The sequence below is a fragment of the Antechinus flavipes genome, chromosome 3, assembly GCF_016432865.1.
Source record: "Antechinus flavipes isolate AdamAnt ecotype Samford, QLD, Australia chromosome 3, AdamAnt_v2, whole genome shotgun sequence".
NCBI lineage: Eukaryota > Metazoa > Chordata > Mammalia > Dasyuromorphia > Dasyuridae > Antechinus > Antechinus flavipes.
This window is the reverse complement of record NC_067400.1, coordinates 396,514,739-396,527,290: the sequence shown is the minus strand read 5'-3', so window position 1 is coordinate 396,527,290 and position 12,552 is coordinate 396,514,739. Positions and strand designations below refer to the sequence as shown.

Genomic DNA, 12,552 nt, shown 5'->3' with positions numbered 1-12,552 from the left:
AAAAATAGCATACAAAAGGGAGCTAAGCCTGGAAGAGAGAATAAGGCAAATTTTATTTTTCTCCAATTAATACAAACATAATTTTAAACATTTACTTTTTAATTTCTCTCTTTTAAATTATCTTATTCCCTCCTTCACTGCCCACTTTCACTGAGAAGACAATTTGATATAGATTATATGTGTGCAATTACACAAAACATTTCCATATCAGTCATATTGTGAAAGAAAACACAGACAAAAAATTCCAAGAAAAAGTATAAAAAAAAGTATGCTTTGATCTGCATTCAGACTCCAATTCTTTCTCTGGAGATGGATGACATTTTTCATCATAAGTCCTTTAGAATTGTCTTGGATCACTGTATTGCAAAAATAGTTAAATCATTTACAATTGATCATTGCACAATATTGCTTTACTGTGTGCAGTGTTCCTGTTTCTATTTCACTGTACATTATCAGTTCATGCCTATTTTTCTAGATTGTTCTGCATGTATGCTACTTGTCATTTCTTATAGCACCAAAGTATTCCATTACAATCATATACCACAATTTATTCAGCCAGTCCCCAATTGATGAGCATGCCTTCAGTTTCCAATTTTTTGACATCACAAAAAGAGCTGCTATAAATATTTTTGCATGTATGATAAGTCCTTTTCTCTTTAAAAATTTTTTTGGGGATACGGATATAGTAGTGGTATTGTTTGGTAAATGGGTATGTATGACTATAATGCCCTTTGAATAAAATTCCAAATTGCTCTTCAGAATGATTGAATCAGTTTATTACTTCACTATTAGTTTTTCTCCATCCCCTCCAATATTTGTCATTTTCCTTTTCACTCATATTAGCCAGTCTGATAAGCATTTTGTACCTCAGAGTTATTTTCTTTAGCATTTCTCTAATCAGTAGTGATTAAGAACATTTTTTTTTTCCATACTTGTAGATAGCTTTGATTACTTTTTTTGCCTGTTCATATCCATTGACTATCAATTGAGGAATGGTTCTTTTTTACAAATCTTTCTAAACTCTGTATATATTTGAAAAATGAGAACTTTATCATAAATTTGATATAATAATTTTTTTTCATAATTATGATTACTGTGTATTTCCTTCCATCCTACTTCTCTTCCTCCAGTCTGATTTATCCTTTCTCTCTCTCTCTCTCTCTCTCTTTCTCTCTACCCCCCTCCTTTTCCTCTCCCCCCACCCTTTTACTTTTTCCTTCTTTTTGAGTATTGCCTTCCCCAATCCATCTATCCTCTTTTTTCATCATCCCCATTCTCCTCCTATTTTTCTGTAAGATAAGATAGGTTTCTATAGCCAACTGAGTATGTCTGCTATTCACTTTTTGAACCAGTTCTGATGAGAATAAGGTTCAAGCTTTACCTTCCATTCCATTGTAAATGCTCTTTCACAGCTATTTTATGTGAGATAATTATCAATTTCTACTTCTCTCTTTCTTCTTTTCCCTGTGAATTCCTTTTTCTCATTCATTAATTTTATTTTTTAGATATCACTCTATCATATTCACCTCATACTTGTGCCCTTTGTCTATGTGTTTCTTCCTAACAGCCATAATATTGAGAAAGTTCTTAAGCGTTACAAGTATTATCTTCTGTGGTTGAGAGTAACCTATGGGGTTTACACACATCAGTGAGTTATTTGGATGTCTACCCCAAGTGTCCAATGACTTCCTCAATAGAATGGGCAGATAACATAGGATAGTTCCTCTAATTTATTTATAATCTCATTCTTTATGCCTAAATCATGGACCCATTTTGATCTTATCTTGGTATATATGGTGTTAAATGTGGGTCCATGCCTAATTTCTGCCATATTAATTTCCAATTATCCCAGCGGTTTTTGTCAAATAATGAATTCTTATCCCCAAAGTTAGGATCTTCGGGTTTGTCAAACACTAGATTGCTATAGTTGAGTATTCTGTCTTGTGAACCTAACCTATTCCACTGATCAACTAATCTATTTCTTAGCCAATACCAAATGATTTTGGTGACTGCTGCTTTATAATATAGTTTTAGATTAAGTACATCTAGGCTACCTTCATTTGATTTTTTTTTTTTATTAATTCCCTTGAGATTCTCAATCTTTTGTTCTTCCATATGAATTTTGTTGTTATTTTTTCTAGATCATTAAAATATTTTCTTGGGAGTCTAAGGGGTATAGCACTAAATAAATAGACTAGTTTAGGGAGTATTGTCATCTTTATTATATTTGCTTGGCCTATCCAAGAACACTTAATATTTTTCCAATTATTTAAGTCTGACTTTATTTGTGTGGAAAGTTTTTTGTAATTTTGCTCATATAAGTCCTGACTTTCCTTTGGTAGATAGATTTCCAAATATTTTATGCTGTTGACAGTTATTTTGAATGGAATTTCTCTTTGTATTTCTTGCTGTTGGATTTTGTTGGTGATGTATAAAAATGCTGAGGATTTATGGGGATTTATTTTGTATCTTGCAACTTTGCTAAAGTTACAAATTATTTCTAATAGCTTTTTAGTAGATTCTCTGGGCTTCTTTAAACATATCATCATATCATCTGCAAAGAGTGATGATAGTTTGGTTTCTTCCTTGCCTACTCTAATTCCTTTAATCTCTTTCTCAACTCTTATTGCCAAGGCTAACGTTTCTAATACAATATTGAATACTAATGGTGATAGTCGGCAACCTTGCTTCACTCCATATCTTACTGGGAAAGGTTCCAGTTTCTCCCCATTGCATATGATGCTTATTGATAGTTTTAAATATATGCTCCTGACTATTTTAAGGAAAAGTCAATTTATTCCTATATTCTCAAGTGTTTTTATTAGGAATGGATGTTGGATTTTATCAAGTGCTTTTTCTGCATCTATTGAGATGATCATATGGTTTTTGTTAGTTTGGTTATTGATATAGTCAATTATGCTAATAGTTTTCCTAATATTGAACCAGCCCTGCATTCCTGGTATAAATCCTACTTGGTCATAATGCATTATCCTGGGGATGATTTTCTGTAATCTTTTTGCTAATATTTTATTTAAGATTTTGTATAGCTATTTTCAGAGGTAGTTGTTGGGGTCTTTAAGTTCTTGGTTCTTCGAAGGTGGTATGATTTAAGGAGATAGATGTGTACTGGTGTTCTTCTTCTTCTTGGGACTGTGACCTGTGATTGTGATCCGGATCTATGTATGTGCAATGTAACCAAGTCATTTCCCTGTAATCTTTCAACCAGCTGCCCAATCCCTTTATCTTCTTCTGACCAAGAGCCCCAGAAGCCAGTATTGCAGCTGATTCAGGTTCCCTGAAAGCCTTCTGCTTGTTTGCTGGCATGAAGCCTGCACTGGTGTGAACTGTGCTGGGCTTTCATCTTTTCTCACCCCATAACTGTTGGAATCTTTACAAATTGCTAAGTCATTCGAGTTGATAGAGACAATAATTATCTAATTTAGCATGGTTCGATATGATTGATCTAATCCTATAAGAAGATGTTTCTGCTGCCCTGCTAAGTTGTCTTGAGCTGGAAAATAGTTTCACCCCAGCTTTTTATGAGTTCTGCTGCTCCAAAATTTGTTTTGAGCCATTATTTAAACTTGTTTGGAGGGGAATCTGGGAGAGCTTATGTGAATTCCTGCCTTTTCTCTGTCATCTTGGCTCTGCCACCACCTCTTTCATTTCTATTTAATTATTTATTTTATTTATTTCATATATCTGTGTAAGATTATATTCTCTTATTTTCTATACTTAGCCCATATATAGTCTGACTTGGGGTTATTACTGAGACAGAAACCCTGTTCGTTTACCTCATAGGCTGTCCAAATAGCTTTGATTTAAGAGAATGCCTCAATGTATTCTGATGGAAGTGGATCTCTTCGATAAAGAGAGCTTTAATTGATCAAAGATGGACAGAAGCAGCTACACCCAAAGAAAGAACACTGGGAAATGAATATAAACTGCTTGCATTTTTGTTTTTCTTTCCAGGTTATTTATACCTTCTGAATTAAATTCTTCCTGTGCAACAAGAAAACTGTTCGGTTCTGCACACATATATTGTATCTAGGATATACTGTAACCTATTCAACATGTAAAAGACTGCTTGCCATCTAGGGGAGGAGGTGGAGGGAGGGAGGGGAAAAATCGGAACAGAAATGAATGCAAGGGATAATACTGTAAAAAATTACCTTGGCATGGGTTCTATCAATAAAAAGTTATTTAAGAATAAAAAAAAAAAATAAGAGAATGCTCATTCTTGAAGGCTATTCCCAATATTTTATTAGTTTTGTAATGTTTCAGGTTGCCTTTAGAGGAATATAGTCTTATGAAAGTAAATATCTGAGTATTTTAGAAATTCTCTCTTCTAAGAAAAATCTCTTTGTTTAATAAAATAAGCGAAAATAAACAGAAAGGATATTAGATGATATTGAGGTATTGAATTATTTTGCTTTATAATTACATTTGTATGTCTGTATATATGCAATACACACACACACACACACACACACACACACACACATTTATGTTATCTTTTAAATTCTTTTAAGCAATAAACTCCCAAGAAAGCCAGCATTGTATTATCTAAACTTTGTATCTCTTCGCAACCTCTTTTACCAAGTTCTAGTACAGTACACCAAAAACTTATCATCTATCCCATTTTACAAGAATCAAAAAGAGATAAAGCGATTTATTCAAGATATTCCAGCTAATTAGTTGTACAATCAGAACTAGGTCTCATGTGTTTTCGTCCTCAATTCACTAAAATATGTTTTTGAAAATCATTTCTATGCGGTTATTAATGGTAGACACATTCTCTCTTTTTAAAAATTATATCTTTATTTACAAAACATATGCATAGTAATTTTTTCAATATTGACCCCTACAAAACCTTCTATTCCAAATTTTCTCCTTCCCCCTACTCCCTCCCCTAGATGCCAGGTAAACCTGGATGGTTTAACATATATCAGTAAATTTGGATAATAACTTCTTGATTTGATTTTTTTTTATTGTATGAAAGCAATTAATTTGAACTCTGTATTCTTGAAATTTGTAACATGTGACAGTAATTTATAATTATAAAATAGGTCTGTGCATGTCTTTATTATCTATGACTGTAAGTCTTAGATTATTTTCCATATAAACAATTCTTATGACACTGTACAAATTTAAATTAAAAAAATATTTTTTTTTATTTTGAAGAGTAAGATAGTAGGTTCCGTTATTTGTTGCTGCGTTAATTCATTTGAGACTATAGAGAATCCACTTTACTTTTTGTTATTTCATGCCATCTAGACTGGAAAATATTTGCCATCTGCTAGTGTATTTAAGGGGTGAATGAGTTAAGATCTATAAAATGCTTTGAACTTATTAAACCAAAGACACTATGTAACCTTACAAAGTATTAGCATCATCTTCATCTTATCATCACTCTTCTCTTACAGATGATAGTGTAATCATTTATTCAGGACCATCTAGCCAGCCACTGGCAGAGTTAGTACTAGAACTCAGTTCCAGGCCATCCTTTGCTTATGACACCAACTTGTGTCAGGTGGCTAGCTCTTTGGAGAATAGAAATAGAATTCAGTTGACCTTGGCATTTTGGAAAAGAGAGTATATAAATACAAGGCTCCTTTTAAAGGCACAATCATAGGATAATTCATTTGGAAAAAAATAAAATGCCTCCACGAAATTATAAGAATCAATCTATTCTTTTTGGGAAGAGGAATTTGTTAGTAGGTATTTGAATTGTACTAAGGACAATTTAAGTTAATTTTAGGAAGAAATTTTGTTTATGAATTTTGAGACACTAGAAAGTAATTTGAGAAAGAGCTTGAATAGTTGCTTAAATATTGAGACAGGTAATTATATAGTTTGGGTATATAATACTGCCTGATGATAAGTAATATCATGTGTTAGAAATAGTAAGAAAGTTAGCATCACTGACTGATGAAATTGACCTGTTAGGAATTGAAATTTCCACCCCTTAACTGATCCTCCGTCAAGATTTCCTGTTACATTTGATCATTTTGTTCCCTTTCAGTTTGTCTAAAGGAGACTGAGTGAAGAAAAAGTTGATATTGGAAATTATCATACGGCCTCTGCTAAATTCAGAGTTATATTTTCATGGCCAGAAGTTGCAACTTAGTAATCCTTTTCATTTTGGAAAAGATAGTTTCTTTAGTTTGTTTTGTTTTTTTTTTTCCTCTTGATCTTATTTATAAATGGCATTTATGCAAAGTTATCTTGAATATAAAAAATTCTCTCTCTGGTATGCAAAGAAGCATGTGGTTCAACATGTACTAGAAAATTTTGTGTATGTATACATATAGCTTGTTTTTTTAAAACTCAATAAAATTTACTTTGTATATAAACTGCAAATGGGAAAAAAGTTGACTTCTCAGTTATAAAAGTATTAATGTGATTCTATCTAGCAAACTTTACAGTATGTTTAAATATTTTACAGACAAAAATTTTTTTCAGGAACAAAACTTAAGTAAATAGGAATTCCAAACACAACTTTCTGTTTGTGTCACAATGAAAATATAATCTACAAAACTCACTGTAAGTAATTTTCAGCATAAAACATTTTTATTTTTCCATCCTATTTTTATCTAATTTTGTGAATAATGAAAGTTTCCACAAAAGTTAAAATGTCTGGTTTAAGTAGTTATCAGTAAGAATAATTTGAAATCTAGGTTAGTTTATGGGCCTACTTTATATATTTAAAAAATCATTTTATTTGAATTTTTTATTTTAGGTTTTAATTACAACAAAGACAGCTGCTGACAACTTCAGTACTCAGTATGCTTTAGATAGCAGTGGTCATATAATTTCCCAAAAGCCTTCACATCTTGGACAAGGTAAGAAAGAAATTTTGCAACATTCTTTTCGCTTCCTATTTTTTTCTATATGTTATTCAGCAGATTTCAAAACTTGTATAAGTTGCATATCCATTCTTGTTTCTTCTGAACATTTAGTTGAAACCACTATGGCTAGTTGCTTAAAGACTAATTCTCAGCCCAGATCCTGACCAGCCACATCAGAAATGTTTGTAATTGTATGAGGGGAATAGGGCAAGAGAAAATTCAAGTAGCCATGCTCCTGATTTATGACAATATATTATGTAAAAGCAATAAAAGTAGAAATAGATGACTGATTATCAAAGTGTTACAGATGAAATTCACTCATTCAACAAATTTTCAACAAAACTCATTTTGCATGCCAACTCTATGTAAAGAGCTGTACAAGGCAATTTAAAGGCAAAAAAGAAACAGTTCCTCCTCTGAAGGAATTTATATTCTTTTAAGGGAAGAAAACGTACCTAGAAGTTTATGTTTCAGGAGGAAAGAGCTTCAAGAGCTAGGGAATAGCAAAACATTTCATAGCTCCTGAGAGAAGCCTCTGAGGAAAAAGAGAGCTCAAGAGAGCACAGGTGAGATATTTTTACTGGTAGTAAGAGTTGCTAGATGTGCAATAGAGAAGAGCACCTGTCCTGGAGCCTGGAGGATCTGAGTTCAAATCTGGCCTCAGGCACTTAATACTTAATAAACTGTGTGACCCTGGGCAAGTCATTTAATCCCAGTTGCCTCTCAGGAAAAAAAAAAATATTGGTATTAGTAATCCAAATTTTTTGTGCTTTACACATCTGCTCATTTATTTTTAATTATAAGTGATATCTTGCCTATTTATACACTCCTTTTATAGGTGTTGTACTCTCATTTGTAAGGATAAAATTGCTTAACTAGATTTTCATATGTATTCTTTAATCTTTTCTCCTTTTTTTCCTTTGCGAATTATTTTCACTTTAATTGATTATTCTTAAAGTAACTACTACATAGAAAGTGTTGTTAAAGACACTGGAGAATATATAAAGATTATTAAACATCCTTTATCTGCATAACATTTACAATTTAATAAGGAAATTCAACATATATGTATGTAACTATAATATAAAATAGGTCATAATAAGTGTATCTATATGTTAGTACTTAAATGTTAGTACTTAAAATGTATACTTCTGCTAATTAAATTTGTAGTCCAAGAAATTGTTTATTTGAAGTGGAATGTTTTCCCTTTTTTCTTCCAAATTGTCTTGTAATTTTACAAATTACAAATTACAATTCACAAATTAATTTTACAAATTTTTCAAATTAGCATATTTTTCTAAATTCTTCCTGCTTTTAAATATAAAGTAGTTAGGATTATTTTTCCAAAGATTAACTTTTCTTTTCATTGGATCACTGTTTCTTAATATTTTTTGGTGTTGGGCTAAGAAAAGTGCTATTAGAGGAAAGCATTGTTTGTATCTTTAAAATCCTCAGATTATGTACCGGTAACCATTCCTTTATTGATATATTTGCATCTTGACTGGACAAATGAAGGAAAAATCAGTCATCCAGACAATCAAAGATCATATGGTTTTTTTTTTTAATCTTACAAAAATGAATTAAATTCTAAAAACTATTCAACATGCATATTGTAATTCTAATTTTAAATTCTAAGAAATAGCAAGTTTGTTAAATTCTTTACTAACATTTGTAAAATGTGAATCTTTACCTGTTTCAAACATCAAGAATTAAAAGAAGGGCTATTTTGAGCAAAAGGGTCCTTATCTCCAGTTCTTAGGAGGTCAAATTAGGAAACTATTAGGAAAAGTTTAAGTGGCTTTCCAGAGGAGACTCCAGTAGAGTGCCTTGCACTAATCCAGTTACCTTATAAAACTTAAATGTATTTATTTTTATCTTTGTAGTAGGCAGTCTAATCTGGATGGCTGATGGTTCTGCATCACTCATACTTCTCATGCCTCTCTGTGTTCATCTCCATGGGAACTGTGAAATAACAAACCTTAAGCATTGAGTCCACCTGATCTTTGCCCTTTTGCTGGTTGATTTTCCTCTTCCTTCTCTTTGCCCTTCTTTATTTGTCCCCATTAGCAATTGTGAGCCAGGTATGGTTGTGATCAAGTGTGGGGACAACTCTTTAGTCATTTATGTGCTTTTTATTCTTTAATGTAGTCCTGTTTTTTTAAGGCGTATACATTAAAAGATTGGTGTAAAACTATTAATTCTTGTGACTCAGTTTTTTTCTCCAAATAAATGGTTGAATGGGGAAACAAAAACCAATGTTCTTGCAAATCTCAGCTTGTTTTGAAGATAGATTTTAGAAATTTGCAAACACTTGCAGAAGTTTTTTGTGTGTTTATATAGCCTTAGCTATGATATTTATTTGAGTGATTGAATCACAGACTCACATTTCAGCAGCTGTCATTCAGCCTCCATTTAAATATTTTCAGTGTAAGATAAAACTAGTGCTACTATCCCATTTTATACCTGTGCCTTTAAGGTTTCTGTAGGTTAATATTTTCAGTGGAAGAAATTTTTCTATTTTAGCATTACTTTTAACATCATCAGATTGGAAGATGCTTGTAGAAAGTTAGCTATAGATACAAATGATGACTTTAGGCTATGGTGTACTGAAGCTATCATTTTCTTTTCAATATTTAATAGTCTTTTTCTTTTTCAAATATATGTAAAGATAGCTTTCAACATTCTTTCTTATAAGACCTTGTGTTCTAAGTTTTTCTCCCTCCCTCCTTAACTTCCTTTTACCCCAAGACAGCAAGCAGTCTGATGTAGGTTAAATAGAAAACCGTCCTTTTAAACATATTTCCATCTTTGTCATGTTGTACAAGAAAAATCAGACCAAAAGGGGAGAAAAAAAACATAAGAAAGAAAACAGACAAAAAGTAAAAATACAATGAAGCTACCTTTTTCTAAAGTAAATTTCAAAACCTTTTACAAGTCATTTTTCAGGAATACCAATGGATTTAACTCTTATTTTTAAAGGTAAAGATTATGTTGTTGAAGATTATGCTGTTGAAGAGAAATACCAAAACCCCAAAGAATTTGATATATGCATTTAGCACATATATTACACAAATGTTATTTAATGTCTTTAGATATTTAATCCACATTTGAATTCACAATTCACTTTTTAAATAGAAATCAATAATATTCTCTTAAACTTTTAAAATCTATTTACCAAAAAATCTGACTTAATTCCTGCCCCCTCCCTCTCCCACCCCATCTCCTGCTTCTATCATTACCTCAGTTAATCTCCTTGAATCAGGTTGTCAGTATTTTAAAGTTATTTTTTGGACTTATCCTTGTAAATCAACTTTCTTAACTCTTATTGCTGTATCAATGAGAACTCAGATTGTGAAAGTAACACACTTAAAGTACTTTACTTGAGACATTTCATTTCCCTACCCTGTTATTTAAAGTAGAGCATCATGTTCTTTTTAAATCCCTGCAGTGTAAATGAGCATGTATTGAAAGATCTTTTTAGCTTAATTTAGGAACAGAGGCTTTCTGTGAACATTTAAAAACATTCCTGATATACTAATAGTCATACTTTTTTACTGTATGATAATAAATAGTTGCCTTATTAATTATATAGCCTATTTGGCCATACATAGCAAGGACTAATTTAATTACAGTCTCTAGAATATATTGAAGTCAGAGTTGAGCAGTTAAATGGTAAGAATTCTCTTATAAAATATGATAGTAGATGGTGACCTCTGAATTTGGAAGCATCAACTTACTCCTTTTTAAAGGATCAACCTTTTTATGGATGGATCCTATTTAATTACTAAGGTCTAGTGAATTTTCATGTCTGTAATAGACATCATTAAGGATATTGGAAAAGGGAGTAGACATGGTGAAATAGACAGCTTTAGTGCTGCACTAATATCCATCAGAAGAAGAAACCTTCCATCACTGAGTAGATCATGTGGAGGATTTATGAAGAAGACATTGATAAGATTCACATAGGCTAAGAAGTCTCAGATGAGTTAAAATCTATGTTGAAGCATGTACGCAAATCACTGGTATCAAAAATCTAGTAAATGATATGTAGTTCATACACAAAAAGATATTTTGAGTAAGTCCCACTGTAACCTTTTTATCTGATGGAGAAAAAAAAATCTGTGGATTTTTCTTTCCTATTTTGTCATGTACTCTAAATAAAGGGATAATTTTTGATTTGATAACCTGGAAAGTGTGCACATTAGTACTAATCTGTTTAGGTTATAAAGTCTAGGATAAGAAACTAAGAACCTTAGGGAAACAGGTAGCTTTGTCACTATTTCTAATTAAAGGCAAGGGTAGCATAAGAATATGATGGTGGAAGGGAAAAGGAAAGGAAGGGTATAAACATATATAGCCCCTACTTTGTGCCAGGCACTTTGCTAAGTACTTTAAAAAATATTATCTTATTCGAATTATAGAATAAAAAAGACTAATTGAAAATAGTCTTGTTGTAGAGGAGATGATATTATCAAGGGTGATCATTATTCTCTCAGGTTCCCCCTTCTCAGGTTTTACTGTGAAATTCGGTGTTTTTAGATCAGAGAATGGAATCTGAACTTATATACCATAGCATAAGATACAGTAATGACACTTGGATTGAGACAAAGTGCAGTTATTGAAGACTGGAAATAACATATTTGAAGATTTGCATTTCTGATCAAGTAATCTTAAAATGAAATAGAGAGGAATAAGAGTCATCTATATCCCAGATAGCTAAGTGAATACAGTGTATGACTCAGGAGGAGTAAAAGTAATGGAGAGACTCAGGAAGTCTCATTATCCAGAAAGCAATAAAGTAATGATATTCATGGCCCTTATAGTTATACAAAAAAGTACAAAATATGACTTATCCAATAAACTGGAGATAGAGAAGCAAATCCAGTACCATGGCATGAGTGAAATATGGCAATAGAAAGGGCATACCTAGTTTATGTTTTTCTTTTCTTTTCCCCTCAAACAATTGGGATTAAGTGACTTACCCAGAGTCACACAGCTATTAAGTATTAAGTATCTAAGGTCAAATTTGAACTCAGGTCCTCCTGGCTTCAGGGCTGGTGCTCTATCTACTGCACCACCTAGTTACCCCTATGCTTTTAAATAAAAAATAACAAAGCAGGCAAAAGGGATGGACCAAGAAGATAATCAAAGGAAAACTAACAATGCATTGAGTAACACTTCTGTACTTGGCTTTCAGTGTACTTATCAGCTGATCCAGGGATGGCATTAGGACATTGAGAGGAGAATAGGAAGTCCAGAATATTATGATTCCTTTAGAGTTCAGGAAAGCTTCCTTTGATCAAAGTAGGAAAGGAGGAATCAAAACTTGGCCAAAGCCTAATCCATATCCTCTTCTTTTCTCTTCCTTTAAGTGGTTTCTCCTTAATGGCATGTTAGATAACCACATTTTCTCTCATTTTTGGAATCTAATTCCTTCTAAATTTATTTAATAATTTATAGATCATTCCCAGGACATAGTTAAATTTGTATAACCTATCCAAAAACAATTCTTGAGGAAATGTCATTCCAACTAAAAGGCCTTTTAACACTTATTCTAAATCCTATGAGTGATTGAGACACTTTGACCTAGTTAAGTGTTAAAGATTGAAATGGGAAAGGGAATAGATTCTATCTTTGCAAATTAATTAACAATTAACAGCTATCTAAAAAAAGAATTTGGAAGATGAAGGTAAGTTATACC

General features: G+C 32.0%; 1 protein-coding gene across 2 annotated transcripts in view; it reads left to right on the top strand.

The window, feature by feature from the left end:
• The window catches only part of PMS1 (PMS1 homolog 1, mismatch repair system component), a 109,223-nt gene that overhangs the window by 19,406 nt on the left and 77,265 nt on the right, over positions 1 to 12,552 (top strand). For both annotated transcript variants that reach the window (XM_051986025.1, XM_051986024.1), the window contains exon 4: positions 6,743 to 6,845. In XM_051986025.1, coding sequence (XP_051841985.1) covers positions 6,743 to 6,845 — 103 coding nt within the window. The remainder of the gene's footprint in view (positions 1 to 6,742; positions 6,846 to 12,552) is intronic.